The 23,337-nt window shown below is 37.2% G+C and overlaps 1 protein-coding gene across 1 annotated transcript in view; it reads right to left on the bottom strand.

Moving 5' to 3' along the window:
- SMEK2 (SMEK homolog 2, suppressor of mek1 (Dictyostelium)) overlaps positions 1-23,337 on the bottom strand; it is an 81,936-nt gene that overhangs the window by 36,422 nt on the left and 22,177 nt on the right. The window contains exons 5-9 of the mRNA XM_011996530.1: positions 22,583-22,681; positions 16,770-17,393; positions 7,423-7,500; positions 5,171-5,287; positions 3,581-3,697 (exon numbers count right to left, since the gene is read on the bottom strand). Coding sequence (XP_011851920.1) covers positions 3,581-3,697; positions 5,171-5,287; positions 7,423-7,500; positions 16,770-17,393; positions 22,583-22,681 — 1,035 coding nt within the window. The remainder of the gene's footprint in view (positions 1-3,580; positions 3,698-5,170; positions 5,288-7,422; positions 7,501-16,769; positions 17,394-22,582; positions 22,682-23,337) is intronic.

Here is a 23,337-nt window from a genome sequence, read left to right as displayed (position 1 = left end):
TGTTTTGTTTTGTTTGAGCAGGATCTTGCTATGTTGTCCATGCTGGTCTTGAACTCCTAGGCTCAAGAGATCCTCCCACCTCATCCTGCCAAGTAGCTGAGATTACAGGCATGCACCACCAACACATCTGGCACATTCTTTTTTAAAAGTTGGGGGGATTTCCTGATATGACACACTAAAGGAAATGATACTTCTATGCCATTTCTGCCACAAAGAAGTAACTAGAATCTATCTAATTGTGAGGAAACAACAGACCAACCAAAGTTGTTGGATAACAGATCAGAAACTTTTTGTTTTTGTCTTGGTTAAAATGGACATTACTGAGATAATGAATAAAATATGAATGAGTACTGTAGTTAGATGATAGTATTATAAAAATCTTAATATCATGATTTTGATAATTATACTGTGGTAATGTAAGAGTTTTTAGTTGGTGACAGTGAAGTAACTAGGGGTAAAGGGACAGTTTGTCATCATTTCTGTACCTTATTACTCAATGGTTCAGAAAGAAAATAATACCCATGTATGCATATGTATTTATACAAATGCAAGCATAGAAAGAATGACAAAACAAATGACAGATAAAATATTAACAATTGGGCCGGGTGCGGTGGCTCACGCCTGTGATCCCAGCACTTTGGGAGGCCGAGGAGGGCGGATCCCGAGGTCAGGAGTTCGAGACCAGCCTGACCAACATGAGGAAACGCCATCTCTACTAAAAATACAAAAATTAGCCGGGCGAGGTGATGCGCACCTGTAATCCCAGCTACTCAGGAGGCTGAGGCAGGAGAATTGCTTGAACCCGGGAGGTGGAGGTTGCAGTGAGCCGAGATCGCGCTACTGCACTCCAGCCTGGGTGACAGAGTGAAGACTCCGTCTCAAAAAAAAAAAAAAAAAAAAAAAAACACACAACTGGGGAATTTATGTGAAGGGTATCTGGGAGTTCGTTTTATTATTATTGTGACTTGGAGAAATTTTAAGAAATAAAATGTGACCTAATGCAAAATACTGAAAGGTCAATCTATAGAGATTAACTTATGTACTTCCTAACTTCTTTTTATGATAAATCTCAGATATATAAAGAACTAGAGAGGACAATACAATAAATCCCATGTATCCATCCCAGCTTCAACAATTATTAATTCACGACCAATCTTGTTTAATACACCAACTTATCTCTACACTACAGAATTTAGTTTGAAGCAAATTCCATATAAATATGTCAGCATAAATGTTTAAAATATAAGGATTCTTTTAAAATAACACAAATGTTATTATCATATCTAAAAAATTAACATGAGATTTTATTCTTAAATGAGAAAACACCTAACAAATCCAGTCAGGTTCTCTAAGTTTTACTGAATGTTTCAAAGGCCATTAATATAAAAATATATGCAATCTGTGGCATAACAAAAAGACGACATTATTGCTAAATTTACTCTTTCTGCTTGGATAGAAACAATGACTATAGTAAAATATGTTAATATTTCTTTTTATCTTAATACATATTTAAATATTGTAACCCATGTTGCCATAATCAAATCTGCTCCATAATACTTTACCAAAAGGAAATGTTTGAATGCTGAGCATTTATTTTAAAAGGGCACTAAAATATCAACTGCCACTGAATATACAGATAAGTCATTTTCTGTTTCCTTCCTAAAGGTCACCACCAGCCCAGTATAGGATTCAGCATGTAGAAGACTTAATTTGGGTTTTTCTTGTAATTAGATTTATCTTCTCTTGTGGACTAAATTATTTTGAGGCAACACAGTTTTAAAATTGTAAAATTGTTAGCTCTCAGAAAATTCAGGAACATGAAACCCCCTGAAGGTTGTTATAAGAAAAAAAAACACTGAGAAAGGAACTTTTCATAGTGAAAAAATCAATCGCTGCTTTTCTGTCTTATGCATCAATTAAACAAGAAATATTTCTAATTAAAACAGGAACCAAAGCTTGAAGAGTTAAGAATTCTAAAGTTAACAGTTTACTGTGATCATGGTCTGAGATTGATTCATGGTCATTTTATGATAAATGCCTTTAATCACACACATCACTGAAGATGGAGCAATGGGAGTGTTAAATTTCAAAGTTATCTTTTGTAAAGGGTGGCATTAAGATAAACCAATGAGATTATAAAATTATTAATAAAGTAAGCATTTCTTTTTAAAGTCAGAATTAGCATTGTTTGATTTTTAAAATATATAGAGAGAACACAAAATATTACTTCTCTACTGACTATACTGCATTAGCCCAAGTTGATTCTAAAATAAAATCACTTTAAAAAACATTGAAAATAACTAACAAATATAGAAAGCATAAAGCTAAGGACACATTACAAGATTAAACACAAAACACATAAAACAACTATAATTTAATTCAATGGTAACTCATGTAAGCATCAAATTAAAATTGGGAAACAAAAACTTTCCTTAAGAAGAGGATCAGACATGGTGGCTCATGCCTGTAATCCCAGCACTTTGGGGGGCTGAGACGGGTGGATCACCTGAGGTCAGGAGTTCGAGACCACCCTGAACAACATGGTGAAACCTTGTCTCTACCAAAAATACACAATTAGGCAGGCGTGGCGGTGCACAGAGGTTACAGTGAGCCAAGAATGCGCCATTGCACTCCAGCCTGAGCAACAAGAGCGAACCTCTGTCTCAAACAAACAAACAAAAAGGAAGACAATTATAATTACCTTCTACTTAAAACTAAGGCATTTTTAATGTAAAAAAAAAAGTACTTTAAATTATAGCTCTATGTTCATTTTGTCCTTAAAATAGCTTAAGGGGAAAATTTAAATATATCAGTAGTGGGAAAACACAATATTGGTCTCATTATTAAACTTTCTTTTTTAATTTCTTTTACTTCCACAGGTGGTTGGGGAACAGGTGGTGTTTGGTTACATGAATAAGTTCTTTGGTGGCGATTTGTGAGATTTTGGTGCACCCATCACCCAAGCAGTATACACTGCACCCTATTTGTAGCTTTTTATCCTTCACCCCCTTCCCACCCTTTCCCTGAGTCCCCAAAGTCCACTGTGTCATTCTTATGCCTTTGCATCCTCATAGCTTAGCTCCCACTTGTAAGTTGAGAACATATGATGTTTGGTTTTCTATTCCTGAATTACTTCACTTAGAAAAATAGTCTCTAATCTCATCCAGTCATTATTAAACTTTAATTCCTACTTAAAACATATTCTTTGAACAAACAAAAGCAACTTTTTAGGTATCCTAGGTAAGTACCTGACCTGTAAATCTCCTAAGGCTTGAAATTACATTTTATTAACACTTGAAATTTAAGACCAATATTTACAAATCTGATTCTATTATAACCTGTTTATCTCAATACTGGTTTGAATATCTGGGTTTTTTTGTTTGTTTGTTTTTTGTTTTTTTTAACAATAAACAAAATCAGTTGCCACATATTCTAATTTGGCCAAAGTCACAACTAGTCAGAAATCTAATATTTTATTTCCAAGAAAGATTAAGATTATGTTATGTTTTTTCTCTCAATAGTTTGCAAACACCCCTTACTCTACAGGTAATTCACATAGAACCATAGCATTATTACTTACGTCATCACTCTGCTGAGCTTCTTGCATTACAAACTCTCGGACCATAGATGGACTAAATTCTACTAGATAAGAAAATATATCTGTAGCAGCTGATCTGACTTGCAAATCATCCATGCCCTGATAAAAGGAAAACTAGGTTACTTAAGAGACTGTTAACAAAAGTTATTCTCACATTTCTTTTTTCTTTCCCAAATCCATACACTAGCTCTCAACTTTTTGGATTAAGATGTTTTACTGCAATCAATATGCATAACCTCGCCAGTATGGTCTTCCTTTCTTTTATAAATATTAAAACTTTTAGGCAATTCAATGATCAGTTTCTGCAGATTTTTACCACTGCAAATAAATATTCAGAGATTTTAAACATAAGAATTGGCACAGGATTATAAGGCAATGCTTTACAAATGCTGTAAAATATATGGGAAGGGGTTTTATTTAAATATATGTAAAAATTTGAATAATGTCTCCTAGCCAAGACTTCAAAGTCTTCCAGAATCTGCCTTTTGTCCTGAATTTGCCAAGGTTACCCTTAGTAACTGTTTCTATTTTCTGTGACTCACCTAATAGAGCATGCTTTTGAAAACTCTTTTTGGGCATTTCTACCCTTTTGTGCAACTTAGTTTTCTAAGGTAGTAACCCTAAATACTTTTCCCCTCCAACACATGAAGAGTATGTGACTTATAAGTTACAAAATCTTGAGGTGATTCTGAAAACACTCCCCAACCCAGCAGTTCTCAAAAGTGTGGTCCAGGGAATCCTGGTGAGAGGGGTCTAACATCCTTTTAGGAAGTATACAAGATTAAGACTATTTCATAATAATAAATAATACTAAGCCTTTGTCATTTTCACTCTCATTCAATCACAAGTACAGTGGGGTTTTCCAGAGGCTGCGTGACATATCATATCACCACAAATTAAATGTAGAAGCTGCTTTGTGACTCTAGACACCTTCTATAAAGCAAGGTATTAGAGAGATTAGCAGAAAAAAAAAAAAAGTAAAAAATGGTACTCTTTTCACTAAATTTTTTGTTTTGAAAAAATTATTTTTTCATAAAAGTTATATTGATTTCAATCTCAAGAAAATGTGGTGAAAAAAGTTCTATTATTTTTGTTAACATATAATGGGTTATCATTTTTAAACGAATACTTTAAAAATTTGTTTTAATTTTCCATAAAGTAAATACCAATGGGTAAAACTCATATAAACAAAAGTCTAAGAATTATGCCCTAACCCTGTGTTGCAGCATAAATCCCCTTGTTTCAGTCTGTCCTCATTCCACTCACTGATCTAAAAACAAAAGATATTTTACTGGCTTCTATGAAACACAATACTGTTACAGAAAAGAACATTCTTGCAAAAACGTGGGTTTTTTTACTCACTTGAAAGCATACTATATGCAAGTGATTACATACTGATATTTAAAATTAAATAAAAATCTGAAACTGAAGATATTCTTGTAGTAATTCAATATAAGATAGCTAAACTATAGAACTGAATATACATTATTATAATATATAGTTTCTCATCCATAATATAAGTCTATTACAAATTTACAACTTCAAAAACATGAAAAGAAACAGCATAATTACCATTACAATTTCAAGAGCAGGAAGAATTCCCAATTTTGCCAATGTTTTGAAAAATGCATCCCTGTTTTGAGGTTGTAATGTCTGAGAAAACGCACAAAATTCCTTGAAGAAATTAACCTGTAATGTTAGAAATTTTAGTGAGATGTTGATAAACATAAACTTGGGGCACACTATAGTAATAATCTACCATGGTGTGGTATTCACCCTTCTGAAGGATCTCATCTTTTTTGGAGTTTCCTGGCTCCTCAAAACTACATTAAAAACAAACTAAAAATTAGCACCCCATTAAAAGTAAAACTTGCATTACTGGACGCTGTTAAGCAGAAAGAGAAATCCACCAATAAAAGGTAAATGTAAGCTGGCTTTCTGAAAGATGCATCACAAGCTGCTTTTTTCTTTTTTTTTCCAGTGAATAGCAGTGTTTGACAACACATTTTTCTAAGTGAACCTTTGAAATATGTTATTAGAACATTTTTCTTACTCCATTGGGACCTTATAGGTCAACAGAGATATTTGGTGATAAAAGGCAAATGAGAGTATGCATACTTTGTTTAAGATGCTGAATTTGCCTATTGATCTATTAGTACGCAGAAATGCAAGATATACTTTTAATGGGGTGCTAATTTTTAATATGTTTTTAAATATCAGTTGTGAGGCACCAGGCTACTCTGAAAAGATGACATCTGGCGGGGCATAGTGGCTCGCGCCTGTAATCCCAACACTTTGGGAGGCTGAGGCAGGTGGATCACTTGATTCCAGGGGTTTGAGACCAGCCTGACCAACAGGTGAAACTCTGTCTCTACTAAAAATACAAAAATTAGCTGGGCATGGTGGCACGTGCCTGTAATCACAGCTACTCGGGAGGCTGAGACACGAGAATCACTTGAACCCAGGTGGCAGAGGTTGCAGTGAGTTGAAATCGTGCCACTGCACTCCAGCCTGGGCAAAAGAGCAAGACTCTTTTTCAAAAAGAAAAAATAAAAAAAGATGAGATCTTTCAGAAGGTTAACATTGACCAATTAACTCTTTAAAGACATTCAGTGCAAAAATGCCAGGTAAGAAATTTGTTTTGAATTATGAACACATATTTTCACAGAAACCATCCTATAACTCAACTCTAGCTGGGTCCCCAGTAATCTCCCAAAAACATAATACTGGTTTAAGGACTGAAATGTACATCAAAGCTTCCCTAGTCTAAAATACCACTATTACAATTGAGAAAACTAAGTAGGTTACTAGTAAGTAACTACACTAAAGATGACTTACAGGTTTTAAATCAGCCATCTTTCATTATTTTGTGAAATCCCAATAAATAAAAATCTGAAACTGAAGATATTATTTTAGTAATTCAATATCAGATAGCTAAATTATAGAACTGAATATGCATTACTATAATATATACTTTCCCTTCTCATCTCATTATATTTGAAAAAAATGTCAAATATCTGGCAAACGGCAATCACTATTCTCTTCCTCAAAATGGTTCATATCTCAAAGAAAATGCTTATAATAAAAAACAAAAAATTTCCAAAGAACCAAATTATTTACATCATTTATTCAGGAAGCATTTTCCTTATCTCTTGTTTAAAAAGAAAAGCATCGTGGCTGGGCGCAGTGGCTCATGCCTGTAATCCCAGCACTTTGGGAGGCTGAGGCGGGCGGATCACCTCAGGTCAGGAGTTCGAGACCAGCCTGACCAACATGGAGAAACTCCGTCTCTACTAAAAATACAAAATTAGCTGGGCGTGGTGACGCATGTCTGTAATCCCAGCTACTCGGGAAGCTGAGGCAGGAGAATCGCTTGAACCTGGGAGGCAGAGGTTGCGGTCAGCCGAGATCGCACCATTGCACTCCAGCCTGGGCAACAAGAGCGAAACTCCGTCTCAAAAAAAAAAAAAAAAGAAAAAAAGAAGCATCGCTATAATGTAAACTTCTGCAACTACAAAAACGTCTGAGTTTTGTAGTTGTGTTCTAACATAAGGCACTTATCTGGTTTGGGGATTTATAAGGCATACAATGGTGGGGGGTGATACATCAGAGCATCCTAAGAATTTTCTAAAATATACAAATTCTAGAAACAAACAAATTTTAGAAACTCTGAATAATCATTTTGTAGTTCAATTTAAATACACACTTTTCATCTCTTACTAATCTAATTACAAAAAATTGTCTCAAGTTAGCAAATTCAAGATTAAAAGCTGTGCATGTCAAAAGAATAAGTGCTCTATAAGAGTTTGAATTTCATAACTTACCAATTCACGCCGTTTATCATCATCTGTAGCCTCATCTGTTAATTGTGCAAAAACTTCAGACAAAAACTTCTCATCTTCCTGCATGAAAAAAATAATTACTATGAAATATTAACAAAAAGATAAGGTTATACTCATTTATATGACTTACACAAATTATAAAAAATAGCTGACAAGTAGCATTTTCATTATGAAACCTAATATTCTGGGGTATATTTGTGTGTTAAAATTTTGTAAAATTTGACTACACCATTCAATTCTTGTTATAAATACATCAATATCTACTTTAACTAAAAACCTCAACTACAAATAACTCTTTGGAAACCAAAAATATTTGTTCTAGAGGTGTTATGTGAAAACTCACTGAATTTAGATTCTCTAGTCCCCTTTCAGGGTCTACTTTCTCTTAATTTAAACATAATTCAAACAAGTCTAAGGATCTTATTGTTAGTCCATGACAGATTAGAAAAACAGAAGAATTATAACACAAGGAACAAGGAAAACAGTAAAGGAGGCTGAATTCTGGCAGCAGATAAAGTTACAAAGCTATTTAAAATACAAGAACTCATAAAATACAGTAACCTACAACTGGTGCAGAGTCTTACACGTTCTTGTGGTCCCCAAGGATATAACTAAATGACAAAACACTACAATAACTGCTTTTCATACTAATGACTCTGAGGTATTAAAAAGAAAGACAAGTGCTAATTTCTCCAGGCGTTGTTTAAAAGGACAAACAGAAAAATTTAGTCAAGCATGTACTTTTAAAAAATAAATTTGTGGGCTGGGTGCGGTGGCTCACGCCTGCAGTTCCAGCACTTTGGGAGGCTGAGGCGGGTGGATCACCTGAGGTCGGGAGTTTGAGACCAGCCTGACCAACATGGAGTAACCCCATCTCTACTAAGAATACAAAACTAGCCGGGCGTGGTGGCACATGCCTGTAATCCCAGCTACTAGGGAGGCTGAGACAGGAGAATCGCTTGAACCTGGGAGGCAGAGGTTGCGGTGAGCCGAGACTGTGCCATTGCACTCCAGCCTGGGCAACAACTCAACAACAACAACAACAACAACAAAATAATAATAATCATAAATAAATTTGTGTGTCTAAAGTCTAGAAGGAGTACACGTTAGAATGTTAACTATGGTTATTGCTTGGTGATAGGTTATGAGTGATTTTCTTTTTTGGTTATCTATATTTTCTAATTTTCTACAAAGACTATTAAATTACAAAAGAAAAAATGGGCATAAATATTAAAATTCACCTTAGAGAAGATGTCATCAAAATCTGCTAAAAAATTGATGGAAATTATTGGTGGTTTTAAGCTTCAGTTATCTTCAAAATTCATTTTTATGAAATGTAATTTCCATTAAAGTAACTTGTTCTAAAAAAGTTTATAACAATAATATCTGTAGAGTTGATAGTAAAATAAAACCCTAACATTTAAAGGATACACCCCCAACCACCTGTCCTTTTTCTTACTGAGGATCATACATTAAGTGGTATCAATCCCTTAAGTCCTTTTTGAAATAAGGTGAAACATATATTTTTAAAAAATGAATAGAAACCACTACGTACTATCAGAGTATAACATGCTATTCCACTAAAAATCAATTGGTGCTACTCAAAGACAAGACACTGGTAGATAAATCATTTAGTTTGACTCAGAATGGTGTTTCCTTTGTTATTTCATTGACTCCTTTTGGACCTTATGCATTGCAGCCTGAACATCCATCTTTTGAGGGAGTTTATATGCATATGTAATCTTTTATTTAGCCCTTAAGTTACTTTTTCCTTTTTCTTTTTCTTCAGTCTCACTCTGTTGCCCAGGCTGGAGTGCAGTGGTACAAACATGGCTCACTGTAGCCTGGACCTCCTGGACTCAAGCAATCTTCCTTCCTCAGACTCCCATGTAACAGAGACCGTGGGCACGTGCCACCACACCTGCCTAATTTTTTAAACTTTTTGTAGAGATGGGGGGTGGTTCACCTTGTTGCCCAGGCTGGTATCGAACTCCTGGCCTCAAGCAATCCTCCCACCTCAGCCTCCCAAAGTGCCAGGACTACAGCCATGAGCCACCATGCCCAGCTTACTTTTTCCAAATACTTTTAGTCTCAATATTTTAGGTTAGGGTGAGTAAGTACATATTTACCTCCATTCACACCTTTTATAAATTTCTATTTTCCTGCATCTGTTGTAGATTACATCTTCATCCTTTACTACCTGAAAATTTAACTTTTTCAAAATATTTTCATAAGAAAAAAGTTCCAACTCCTTGATAAATGCAATTTCCCACTTGAATTCTTCTTATATGATTCGGTACTTGTGAGCTGATAAGTAGAACTGCATAAAATATTACAGATAGAAGCAATCTCAATTATTACAGTCCATTAAGAGAATGTGGATTCCTAGTATTTTTTCCTGATTTCCAGCATTACTCTTGCTATTATTCATTAACCTATAAAAGCACTCTGTTCCAATATATTTATGAAGGAAGCAAATAATCAATAACTTAAAGCCTATCATATAGTTGAAATACTTACTCCAAAATCTCTGGTTCTCCAAGTAATCAAACTAATCTCTTTAGTTTTTCTTTTCTATTTGGTTTTAACAGCTCTTGTTTTAATAAAACCTATATATTTAAGTCAAAATTTGTGTGGCTGCTTTTCTGGATAACATAAAAAAAACACTGTGGGGAAAAAAAGAGGTTGCTTCTAAACAGTCTAAATCAAACTCTTTTCTTTGCAGTAATATAAATACAGGGCAAACAAAAGAAAAAATAGAACCCATTCATTTTTAGAAACATATAAACACAGAAACTTAGAATTAGATCAGATTTTGCAACATTGTTACAGAGACTGTCAAGTGCAATTTTAAATTTCAAGAGACTGAGGTCCAAAAAGTGAATTTTTCTGAGGGTAGTTAGTGACAGATGGATTTAGAATCCAGGCCTCCCAAATAATTAATGAGGTTTTTGTCACTCCTACTAGGTAAACCACAGGACAGGTTCCTAAGTATTTCAAACTTCAAACATAAGTTTGAAGTTGAATCAAACTTATGAATCAAATCAAAGCAAAAGATACACACACAAGCTGGAATGGGCCAAATCTAGTAAGATAAAATTTAATATATTAAATCCTGTACTTGAATCCAAAGAAAAATCCTAAAAACAAAATGAAAAGCCCTATTACTCTAAACAGTCTTTCAAAGAGTATTTGAAGATTTTACATATTTAATTTGTAACTGGGATGGAAAGTTAGAAATTTTTCTCTCTTGGTGCCAAAACCTAAGTATCTGCAAAATATGTTAAAAGGAAAACTAAACCGCTGATCCTGCTGGGCTAATTTTAAGCTTAACTCTTACCTATGGAATAGCAGAAATATGTATATAATATAATATATGTAAATGTGTTAAAATGTCAACATTTGAGATTTCTGTCCTCTATCATTTCTAGTAAGGAGAGAAATTAAAACGTTCTGTTCTGAAAAGGATCTTATTCTGTAGCTGTTTGTGCAGAAACAACCTCACTTTATTTGCTTTCAAAAATTTGATTTCTGGCTGGGGGCAGTGGCTCATGCCTGTAATCCCAGCACTCTGGGAGGCTGACGCGGGCGGATCACCTGAGGTTGGAAGTTGGAGACCAGCCTGGCCAACACAGTGAAACTCTGTCTATACTAAAAATACAAAAATTAGCCAGGCGTGGTGGCTGCTGCCTGTTATCACAGCTTCCGGGGAGGCTGAAGCTTGAGAATCACTTGAACCTGGGAGGCAGAGGCTGCAGTGAGCCAAGATGGCGCCACTGCACTCCAGCCTGGGCGACAGAGGGAGACTGTCTCAAAAAAAAAAAAAAAAATTAATTACTAAAACATTTTAAAAGAATGTTGCTCAATTCTGGGCTCAGGGGATTTTGATCTGCAATTAGGTAGAAAATTCAGAGTCGCAAAAGTCTTCTGTCCCTATCATGCTTAAGACATTGTCAACATGTATTAGCACACATACTAGGAGCCAGTGACTAGGCTAAGTACTTCCATATAATGCAACAGTTAATTAACCTAATTTAGGCTAGGATTTATAAGGACCTTTGTACTACCTCACTTTGGCCCAGTTACATAAAATTCTTACATATTCACTTGCCTTCTACAACTCACACAGCAGCAAGTTAATGCTCATTTAAGAAACCACAGGTGGCCAGGCGTGGTGGCTCACTCCTGTAATCCCAACACTTTGGGAGGCTGAGGCAGGCGGATCACGAGGTCAGGAGATTGAGACCATCCTGGCTAACGCGGTGAAACCCCGTCTCTACTAAAAACACAAAAAATTAGCTGGGCTAGTGGTGGGTGCCTGTAGTCCCAGCTACTTGGGAGGCTGAGGCAGGAGAATGGTGTGAACCCGGGAGGTGGAGCTTGCAGTGAGCCGAGATCATGCCACTGCAATCCAGCCTGGGGGACAGAGCGAGACTCCATCTCAAAAAAAAAAAAAAAAAAGAAACTACAAGTGAGCGTACTAGATAGCCAGATAAGTATCTGGAAACACCTACTACCTAGCCAAAAATTTCTACATGGAAATCTCAGAGTGAGACTTTAGGAAATAAGGGCTTAGAGGCCACTGCAGGGCCAGGTATGGTGGTTCACGCCTGTTATCCCAACACTTTTGAAGCCTGGGCACCAGGATTGCTTGAGGCCAGTTAAGAACAGTTTAGGCAACATAGCAAAACCCCCACCTCTACAAAAAATAAAATAAAATAGAGACCACTGGCGACAATCTTATTTCTTTCCTTTTCACACATAGTTGAAAACACAATTCATACCCAAAGGAAAAAAAATGCATTATATTAAAAAGACACTTGCACTTGTATGTTGATCGCAGCACTATTCACGATAGCAAAGTCATGGAACCCACCTAAGTGTCTACCAAAAGATGATTAGACAAACAAAATGGGGTGTATATATATACTGTGGAATACAAACGAAATGTTAAAAAAGAATGAAATCATGTCTTTTGTAGCAACGTGAATGGAGCTGGAGGCCATTATCCTAAGTGAACTCAGAGGCAGAAAATCATACAGTGCACGTTCTCACTTACAAGTGGGTACACATGGACATTAAGATGGAGATAACAGACACTGGGAACTCCAAAAAGGGGTAGGATGGGAGGGGAATGAAGGTTTAAAAATTATCTACTGGGCACCGTGTTCAACATCTGAGTGATGGGTACACTAGAAGCCCAATCTCCACCATTACTCATGCAATACCCATGTAACAAAGTACCCTCTGAATCTAAAAAAAAAAAAAAAAAAAAAAAAAAATCAACATCTTTGCTGGCACATAAGAGATAATTAAGTAGTAAACCTTACGTAAATAACAGTTCACAGAATCTGGCTATTTCATGAAATGCATCTCATGAAGCAGAAATGATTAAGTCTTCTTTTAGGAAAAGAAAAGTCTGCACTTGATTTACGTAATTATAGCCTTCACAAATAAACCTATCGTAAAATACATAAAATGACATACAAAGGTTTACAAATATTTATAGTTTACATAATTTATTTTCTGAATATATAAAAGTATTTACAATTTACTATTAAGAATTTGGAAACCCTTCTGAAGACAAGAACAGTCATGTGAAAGCTACATTTGAGCTTCTGTTACTGGGTCCCCTTTTTATCAACTACAGACTGTGACTCTATTTCCAATCTCCTAAGATTATTAAACGTTTTTCTGTCAACAAGTGAAATAGCACCCTGAATTGTATACTATGGTTTAAAAATAAACAGGTCCTATATATTATAAAAAGAACCTGATGTGTACATCTAACCTTCCCCACACTCATTATTGGGGAATAACAAAAAATTGGTAGGTGAATAAATGATCTGAAAGAAAAGTAAATCCTACATAAAAAAATAAAGTAACAATAATAGGTGGCTATTGGTGGGAAATGTCACAAAATGAAGTCTATTAGCTGGCACTAAGTCAGAGACATAATTCAATTATTTGTATCAGGACCCTTTTAAACTCTTTTTTTTTTTTTTTTTCAGATAGTCTCGCTCTGTCACTCTGGCTGGAGTACAGTGGTGCAATCTCAGCTCACTGCAACCTCCGCCTCCTGGGTTCAAGCAATTCTCCCACTTCAGCCTCCTGAGTAGCTGGGATTATAGGCACGTGCCACCATGCCTGGCTAATTTTTGTATTTTTAGTAGAGATGGAGTTTCGCCATGTTGGTCAGGCTGGTCTCAAACTCCTGACCACAAGTGATCCTCTTGCCTTGGCCTTCCAAAGTGCTGGGATTACAGGCATGAGCCACCACACCTGGCCTAAACTCTTAAGAATTATGCAGAGGCTGGGTACAGTGGCTCACACCTATAATCTCAGCACTTTGGGAGGGTGAGGAGGATCACTTGAGGCCAGGAGTTTGAGACCAGCCTGGGCAATACAGTCAGATCCTGTCTCTATATAAAAAATAAAATGAATTTTAAAAAATTATGGAGGACCCTGAAGAGCTTTCATTATGCACGTTATGTTCATCAATATTTACCATAATTACAATTAAAACCAAGATTTGTGAAAATATTCATGAATTCATTTTTTAAAATAAGTTATTTTATGTTTATATAAATGTTTTAAGAGAAACGGCTATATGATCCAAAATTTTAAACTTTTAGTAAAAAGAGTAGCCCCTTTTACATTTTTGCAAATCTCAATATCTGGCTTAACAGAAGACAACTAGATACTCATTTATCTTTTTTGTCATTCAATTTGTTGCAATATGTTCTTTAGGCAAAAGTACATGAAAAAAAAAACACACAGCCTCACACTGACATCAAACTAGAAAAAGGAAAACCTCATAAATGCCTCCAAGAGGGTCTCAGGGACTTTCAGAGGTCCACAAACCACACTCTGAGATCCATAACACTAAGTATATAGTAGCTGCTCAATAAACTTAGTGATTGATATGGAAATAACAAAAGCAGTTATGCAGAAAGCTTAGTATAGTCTACCGTTACAAGTACTTTAAAAGCATGCTTTTTATACTGTTAGGGTGTAAAGGATTAACATGATATAGTATAAAGCTCCTATTTCACAACTCAGTGAGACAGAATAAAATCACCTTCTTATAGCAAATAGCCACATACTCATATACACCCCAATAATAACAGTATCTCTCAAAATGGAAGAAAAGATACTTTTAACCCTTTCCCCAATTAGAAAAAAAAAGTGCAGCTTGCTGCCAGCACTAATTTCATTTTACATAAACACGTTCTTTGAGGCTGAAGCAAATCTGATTTTCAATGTGAAAATAAAATATAAAAACTGTTCCTGGAGTTACTTCTAAACAGAACTAACATCAGAATTGTTTGAATCATCAAAATCGTCTATTTAAAAAAAAATCAGATTCATCAAATGAATCTTTGGCCAACAAATGTTTGAGAACGATATTAATATCATGGGCAGGAATGCTATGTTTTCTAGAATTAATATACCACAGCAATGCGAAAATAATAATAAAAGCTAGGTATTTTGTGGCAAAGCTGTCTCAGGGTAAATGCTGCAGCCAAGCATTATTGGCGAGTATTCGCGGGACAGACAGGAAAAACGTTAAATATAGCTGCATCAGCCAGGTGCGGCGGCTCACACCTATAATTCCAGCACTTTGGGAGGCCAAGGAGGGTGGATCACCTGAGGTCAGGAGTTTGAGACCAGCCTGGCCAACATGGTGAAACCCTGTTTCTACTAAAAATACAAAAAAATTAGTCGAGCGTGGTGGCACACACCTGTAATCCCAGCTACTGGGGAGGCTGAGGCAGGAGAATCGCTTGAACCCAGAAGATGGAGGTTGCAATGAGCCAAAATCACACCACTGCACTCCAGCTTGGGCAACAAGAGTGAAACTCCGTCTCAAAATAATAACAATAATAATAATAATAAAAAATAGCTGCATCATCGATATATATAATAAACAAATTCATAAAGAGTAGAATAGTGATTACCAAGAGCTGGAAAGAGGGAATATGGGTAGTTACTGTTCAATGGGTTGAGTTTCTGTTTGGGATGATGAAAAAGTTCTGTAAATGGATAGTGGTGACTATTGCATAACACTGTGAATATACTTAATGTCAATGAATTGTACACTTAACAACTGTTAAAACTGGCTGGGCGCAGTGGCTCACGCCTGTAATCCCAGCACTTAGGGAGGCCGAGGTGGGTGGATCACCTCAGGTCGGGAATTCGAGACCAGCCTGACCAACATGGAGAAATCCCCCTCTACTAAAAATACAAAAAATTGGGCCGGGCGCGGTGGCTCACGCCTGTAATCCCAGCACTTTGGGAGGCCGAGGCGGGTGGATCACAAGATCAGGAGATCGAGACCATCCTGGCTAACACGGTGAAACCCCATCTCCACCAAAAACACAAAAAATTAGCCTGGGGCGGTGGCAGGCGCCTGCAGTCCCAGCTACTCAGGAAGCTGAGGCAGGAGAATGGCCTGAACCCCGGAGGCGGAGCTTGCAGTGAGCCAAGAGCACACCATTGCACTCCAGCCTGGGCTATAGAGCAAGACTCCATCTCAAAAAAAAAACCAACAACAACAAAAAAAATTAGCTGGGCGTGCGGGCGCATGCCTGTAATCCCAGCTACTCAGGAGGCTGAGACAGGAGAATCACTTCTCTCTGCCAAGAGGCGGAGGTTGTAGTGAGCAGAGATCATGTCATTGCACTCCAGCTTGGGCAACAAGAGCAAAACTCCATCTCAAAAAATAAATAAATAGTTAAAATGGTGAATTTTATGTTATATATATTCTACCTGAATTTTAGAAACACAAATATTATATTTCATAAAAAGCTGAAACATAGACCACTTAAAAATATAAAAGGCTGGGCCAGGCACGGTGGCTCACACCTATAATCCCAGCACTTTAGGAGGCTGAGGCAGGTGGATTGCCTGAGCTCAGGAGTTCGACACCAGCCTGGGCAACACAGTGAAACTCCTTCTCTACTAAAAATACAAAAAATCAGCTGGGCATGGTGGCGCACACCTGTAGTCCCAGCTAATTGGGAGGCTGAGGAAGAAGAATTGTTTGAACCTGGGAGGCGCAGGTTGCAGTGAGCCAAGATTGTGCCACTGCATTCCAGCCTGGGTGACAGAATGAGACTCCAATTCAAAAAAACAAACAAATAGAAGGTTGCACTAAAACCACAAGATATAAAGTCCTAATTTCTTTTGTTTACTTTAAATATACTTAATAATGCATTTAAACAAAATAAATCTCTCAAAAAACAGAGGGTAAAAACACCAGCTTGAACTATTAAGGGAACTAAGTATCTGAAAAACGGAATTGTGAAGAATATCTTTTTACTTACCTGCAACATGCTGACTATCTCAACTTTGTTGAAGAAAATAAAAGACGTAAGAGTAGAAAGAAAATTCTCTTCAAAAACAGATGGTGTGGGCAAAATGATGTCCTGAATGTACTGTACCCTGTAAGTCTGATGTATTTTTTGCCTTAGTTCAGAGTCTGTTATTGGTATAACTTCCTTAAACTTTGCAGTTTTGGTCAAGAATTCTCTATGTCTTTTTGGCTGAGCCAAAGCAGGGTCATATTCAAGGCATCCCACGACATCCATGATACACTCATCAGAAAACATTACCTCAAAAAGAGTTGCCTTATTTAGGAATAAGATTCCTCTAATAATTTCATACAAATGGTGTAAGCCTTCAGTGTTTTCTAGGTTCTCACAAGCTTGGAACAGCTGCAGTAGTTTTTTAATATAGCCTTCATTTTCCAAGGCGAGAGCCAGCTTTTCCCTACGGATAGGTGAGGAGAGCACTGAGGTAACTAAGTCAGCAATCTCTTCAAGTTTATTGAGTTCACATGTGGGCAGGTCAATCAGATGACTAGTTTCAGGCATTTCTTCAAATCGTTCTTCTTCAGATTCATCAATGAGGTCCTGTGTGACTTCCACTGATGGGTCTTTACCTTGAACCTAAAAATATCCAAGTATACAGCTAATTACCTTAAAATACAAAAGAATTCAAAATTTTGGAAAGCAAATCCCTGACCACTGAATTTAAGTAAAATATCTTGCAAAGAATAAATATTAGTAATAGTCACTACTAATTTATTATTATTTTTAATAGAAACAGGATCTAACTCTGTTGCCTAGGCTGGGGTGCAGCGGTGTGATCACAGCTCACTGTGACACTAAACTCCTGGGCTCGAGTGATCCTCCTGCCTCAGCCTCCCAAGTGGCTGAGACTACAGGCATGTGCCACCACACCTAGCTAACACTTTTACTTTTTGTGGAGACAGTGTCTCACTATGTTGTCACTACGACTAGCCAGGCACGGTGGCTCACGCCTGTAATCCCAGCACTTTAGGTGGCTGAGGCAGGCGGGTCACTTGAGGTCAGGGGTTCAAAATCAGCCTGGGCAACATGGTGAAACCCCGTCTCTACTAAAAATACAAAAATTAGCAAGGTGTGGTGGCATATGCCTGTAATCTCAGCTACTCAGGTGGCTGAGGCAGGAGAATCACTTGAACCTGGAAGGTGGAGCCTGGAAGGTGGAGGCTGCAGTGAGCTGAGATTGCACCACTGCACTCCAGCCTGGGAGACAGAGCAAGACTCTGTCTCAAAAAATAAAATAAAAATAAATAAATAAATAAAATGAATTCTCTTCCAGCTTGGTCCCTGAATGACTCACATAAGCAGGGCCCCTTCCCCTACTGGTCAAACAGCATTAAGGAGAAATCAACTTTTGTTGTCACAAGCCATTGAAATTTTAGGATTGTATTGCTACAACACAATCTGATTATAACATCTTAAAGATAGTCAATGAACTCTGCTGTATGGATTCACAATAAATCTACACTATAGATAGGGTTTTTCAATAAAAATTCTCTATTCCATAATCCTATCGTCATCCCTTACAGCTGCTGCTTTAAATTTTTTTTTCACTTTCCAACTTCTCAAACACTACCTTCATCTTTAAGTCTCAGAAGATAAGAGGTTTCCTTTGAATAAAAAGTCCATCAGTACTCAACTTCCTCTAACATTTCTCCATCTCATAACTTACCTTCACACATTTCTTTCATTCACTTCAAAGAAAATGTCCATACCATTTCCTAAGGTTAACATTTCCATATGTACTTCTAAATTTATGCTTTCTCAAAGCTAAACATACCAAATTATCTTTGCTCTTGTTTTTATAATTTATTTATCTACAATGGTTCCTTCTATTTCATCATTCTCCATTCCCCTTAAGACACTCTGAACCATCAAACTTTTTCAGGGAAGCTTTTTTGTTCTATTTTCTCATTATAAGGGGTTAAGCTTGGGCGTGGTGGCTCACTCCTATAATCCCAGCACTTTGGGAGGCCAAGGTGGGCAGATCACCTGAGGTTGGGAGTTCAAGACCAGCCTGACCAACATGGAGAAACCCTGTCTCTACTAAAAGTACAAAATTAGCTGGGCATGGTGGTGCATGCCCGTAATCCCAGCTACTTGAGAGGCTGAGGCAGGAGAACCGCTTGAACCCAGGAGGCGGAGGTTGCAGTGAGCCAAGATCACGCCATTGCACTCCAGCCTGGGCAACAAGAGTGAAACTCTGTCACAAAAAAAAGAAAAAAAAAAAAAAGGCAGGGGAGGGGGGTGGTTAAGAAATAATTAAGTAATATGGTGCTTATTGAAACTGAAATTGTTCTTTCAAAGATCAGCAATGACTTCCCAGAACTGAAAAAGTAAAACATGACATATGATTCTGTGAAATATCATGCAGTAGTTAGGAGCAAAAAACTAAATACATATTCAGCAACATGCACAGACTTTAAGAAGTAGAGTACTGAGTGGTACAGTAAAGAGTTAACTTTGCTGGACCATCCCTTCCATCTAATATCCCTTCCAAAGGTGGAAAAGTCTGAATAAAAATCAATGACAAAGAATAAATATAAAATTTTTTAAAATAACGACAAATGGAAAGGAGAAACAGTAAAAGAGGAAAAAAAAATGAAAAAATGAGTAACGTAAGAAGGAAAATTCAGTATTAACATTGGTGCCTAAACTGGGGGCTGTCACTCATGCCTGTAATCTCAGCACTTTGGGAGGCTGAGGCAGGCAGATCACAAGCTCAGGAGTTCAAGACCAGCCTGTGCAACATGATGAAACCTCATCTCTACAAAAAATACAAAAATTAGCCAGGCATGGTGGCGCACACCTGTAGTCCCAGCTATTAGCAGGCTGAAGTAGGAGGATCCCTTGAGCCCGGGAGGCAGAGGTTGCAGTGAGCTGAGATCACACCAGTGCATTCTAGCCTGGAGACAGCTAGACGATGTCTCAAAAAAAAAAAAAAAACAAGCAAAAAAAAAAGCAGTGATGCCTCAAGAAAGGCTGAAGGCCAAGAGATGACATTGTCTCTTGGCTCAGTTATAACAGATACCTGGAAGGGTGAAGCAATAGGTTTGCCAAGACCACCCCTCCTCTTGAAACCTGACTAGGTTAAATGGGAGCTGGTAAGCTTCAAAGAATGACACTGCTCTGGGAGACATTTCGTCATACAATATGATGATGAACCAGACCAACTGTTGTTTTTTTTTTGAGACAGAGTCTCGCTCTGTAGCTCAGGCTGGAGTGCAGTGGCGCGATCTTGGCTCACTGCAAGCTCTGCCTCCCGGGTTCTCGCCATTCTCCTGCCTCAGCCTCCCAAGTAGCTGGGACTACAGGCGCCCACCACCACGTCTGGCTAATTTTTTGTATTTGTAGTAGAGACGGGGTTTCACTGTGTTAGCCAGGATGGTCTCGATCTCCTGACCTCGTGATACGCACGCCTTGGCCTCCCAAAGTGCTGGGATTACAGGCGTGAGCCACCATGCCCAGCCCCAGACCAACTGTTAATGACTAAGTGGGATTCTAGTAATGTGCTAGAATCTATCAACTCTTACTTTTCAGGTTACATCTAGTACCATACTGTGATATGGTGTAACACTAGTATTGTTCATCCAACTACCTTATCTACATAAATCTTATAATACTGATATTGATGATCAAATGTACTGGGATATTGAGTTAAAGCTTCCTGAGGATGTAATGCTGATAGAAAAATCACTGGCCCATGCTGAGTTATTTGAATAATTAAACTAAGAAAAAGGAAAGTCACTGGCCCTACAGAATCATGGTCTGGAACCTAAGAAGAAAAAAAAAAATCACTGGACTGACAAAAAGCTGGATTTTGTTGACTATCAGTTTCTATGGTATACAGTTCTGTACAAGTTTATCATAAGGTAAAATCTGCAGATCAAGGAGAGAAATAAGAAATCAAAGTAGTACAAAAATACAAAAGGTATGACACGGTTTTACAGGAAAACTTAGTTGTGTCTTCAAACCTGTTTCTACTCCACACTGGCCCCAAATGCTAGGTATATTCATACGGATATTATTTCTCTATCTGTGATATAAATCCTATGCTAAATGTAGATGCTCACACAAATATGATCATTTTGGTGTAAGAGAGTCTTGGTCAAGGAGTGGCCTGTGCAGTAAAAGACTGACCTTGCCAAAGGAAAAGTTTGGCCCTTATCTAGCTCCAGAGAGGTAAACTCTAAGCACTCAGAATATCCTGCTTCATAATAGTGTTTTTGTTTACCTGGGGGCCTTCACCTATGCCAGACATACTATGCTAACAATGTGGTACATGGTGGGGGCCTTGGACCACAAGATATTCTTGACCTCTGGAGGTGCTGGAATAAGGTTAGCCACACAGGTGGTAAGCCATGCTTACGTAAACCCTAATCCCCAGTGAAAACCCTGGACACAAAGGTTTGGGTAAACTTCTCTGGTTGGCCATACTGAATGTGTGCTGCCATATATCACTGCTGGGAGAAGTAAGTGCTGTCTGCATGATTCCACTGGGGGAGAGAATTGGAAGCTCAAGCCTGGAACTCTCCTAGACCCTACCCTATGCACCTTTTCCCATTGGCTATTTGAATCTGTATCATTTTGCTGTAATAAACGGTAACTGTGAGTATAACGTTTTGCTGAATTCTGTTGAGTCTTTCCGATGAATTATGCAAATTGAGAGCATTCTTGGAGACCTCCTGAAACTACCTAAGTGAAAGCAGTAATAAACAAATTTCCACAAAAATTTCTAGGACGAACACTTTTTTTTTTTTTTTCTGAGACAGTCTTACTCTGTCGCCCAGGCTGGAGTACAGTGGCATGATCTTGGCTCACTGCAACCTCCCTCACAGGTTCGAGCTATTCTCCTGCCTCAGTCACCCTAGTGGCTGGGACTACAGGCATGCGCTACCACGCCCAGCTAATTTTTGTACTTTGAGTAGAGATGAGGTTTCACCGTGTTAGCCAGGCTGGTCTCGAACTCCTGATTTCAGGTGACCCGCCTGCCTCGGTCTCCCAAAGCGCTAGGATTACAGGTGTGAGCAATTGCGTCCGGGTGGACAAATACATTTATATCCAAGAACATGTATTAAAAAGTAGGTGTTGACATATAGAGGTGGGGTAGTAGGATGGGACAAGGATAATCTTATACAGAAATCACTAGAATAAATTATCCACCATATAAATTTATGTTCCAGCAGATATGTAAATCAATATCTTAGTTATAAATAAGAGATGTTTGTCTTCTCCATTATAGTTATATTTTCTGTAAATCTAAAACTGTTCTAAAATAAAAGGTTTCTTTTAAAAAAATTCAGTTACTTAAGAGTTACCACATATTCTATATATCCTGCTACACTCTAAGTTCCACATAAACTGAAGTCATGAATACTGTTGATCATTAGTGCCTCGTACAGTATTCATAAACATCAGGCAAACATATGACCAAATATTTATTATTTTTAATCTAAAAGCCTGACTTAATTACTTAATCTTCTTTTGGTTTGTTTAAAGTACTTGCCACTCTATAATATAAGGTATTAATTATGAGTATATGCTATCAAAATCTAAAGTGGTAAAACAAAACTATGACAAAGTTGTTTTTAAAAAACTTGAAGTAAAATAATTTGCTGTAGAATATAAAAAAATTTCAAGTTATATTATCAAGTCTCACATTAAGACACTATCTATCTCTCCACATCCTAATACATGTTTGAAGTAAAAAGGAAACAAAAATTCAAGAAAAGATGCAAACGTTAAGTTAAATACTATAAAAAGAAACTCACCTGACAAATTTTTTCCCAGATCTCATCACAGCCAGCTTTTTCCTGAAAACTCAGAGCCAAATCATAGTTCTCTGCTTCTGACCAAACAATTAATGTATCCTGTTTAAAAATAAATATTTCTATATCATCACACTAGAAAAGAGATATCTACAAAGTATAAATAAAAATCAAGAGGACTGAAAACACAGCAATGACAAATGCCCCGATAAAAGTAATAAATGTATATTCGATTGGCATTATTAGTAATATATTGGCAATAAAATAGCTTTGGTACTAAAAATGACACTGAGCAATTTTCTAAAACAAAAAATATTAAAACAGGTTAGTAGGCTCTGACTCATGTTACCCAAATAATATTTATAAAAAGGCTAGTCATTCTTGGTTAAAACTGTAACAAAGACATTCCAACCATCTACTTTCTGTTGCTTCTAGAAAATCAGCTGTCCCATTCACTAACCACCTATGTATTTATCCTTCCCTTTGAGCTGGTTAAAAGTAAGCTAACTAATACCTGAAAATAGGTTAAGGCTTAACTCTATTTTTGCCATTTTTTTTTTTTTTTAATCTGGAAAAGACTTCAGGATCTTAAGAAATGCAACACCACGGTGAAACAAAGCTATTTGCTCTTAGTGACAAGTGCTACCAACAGCACCCAGTTCAGTACCTTAGGGTGTAGAAAAATTAGCCCAAGGTTTAGGTAAGCAGTCTCCTAGAACGTCTTCGATTACATGCCTACCAAAGGGTTAGTTACGCTT

This window comes from Mandrillus leucophaeus, unplaced genomic scaffold (genome assembly GCF_000951045.1).
Source record: "Mandrillus leucophaeus isolate KB7577 unplaced genomic scaffold, Mleu.le_1.0 Scaffold518, whole genome shotgun sequence".
Taxonomy (NCBI): Eukaryota; Metazoa; Chordata; class Mammalia; order Primates; family Cercopithecidae; genus Mandrillus; species Mandrillus leucophaeus.
This window is presented reverse-complemented; position numbering and strand designations above follow the sequence as displayed.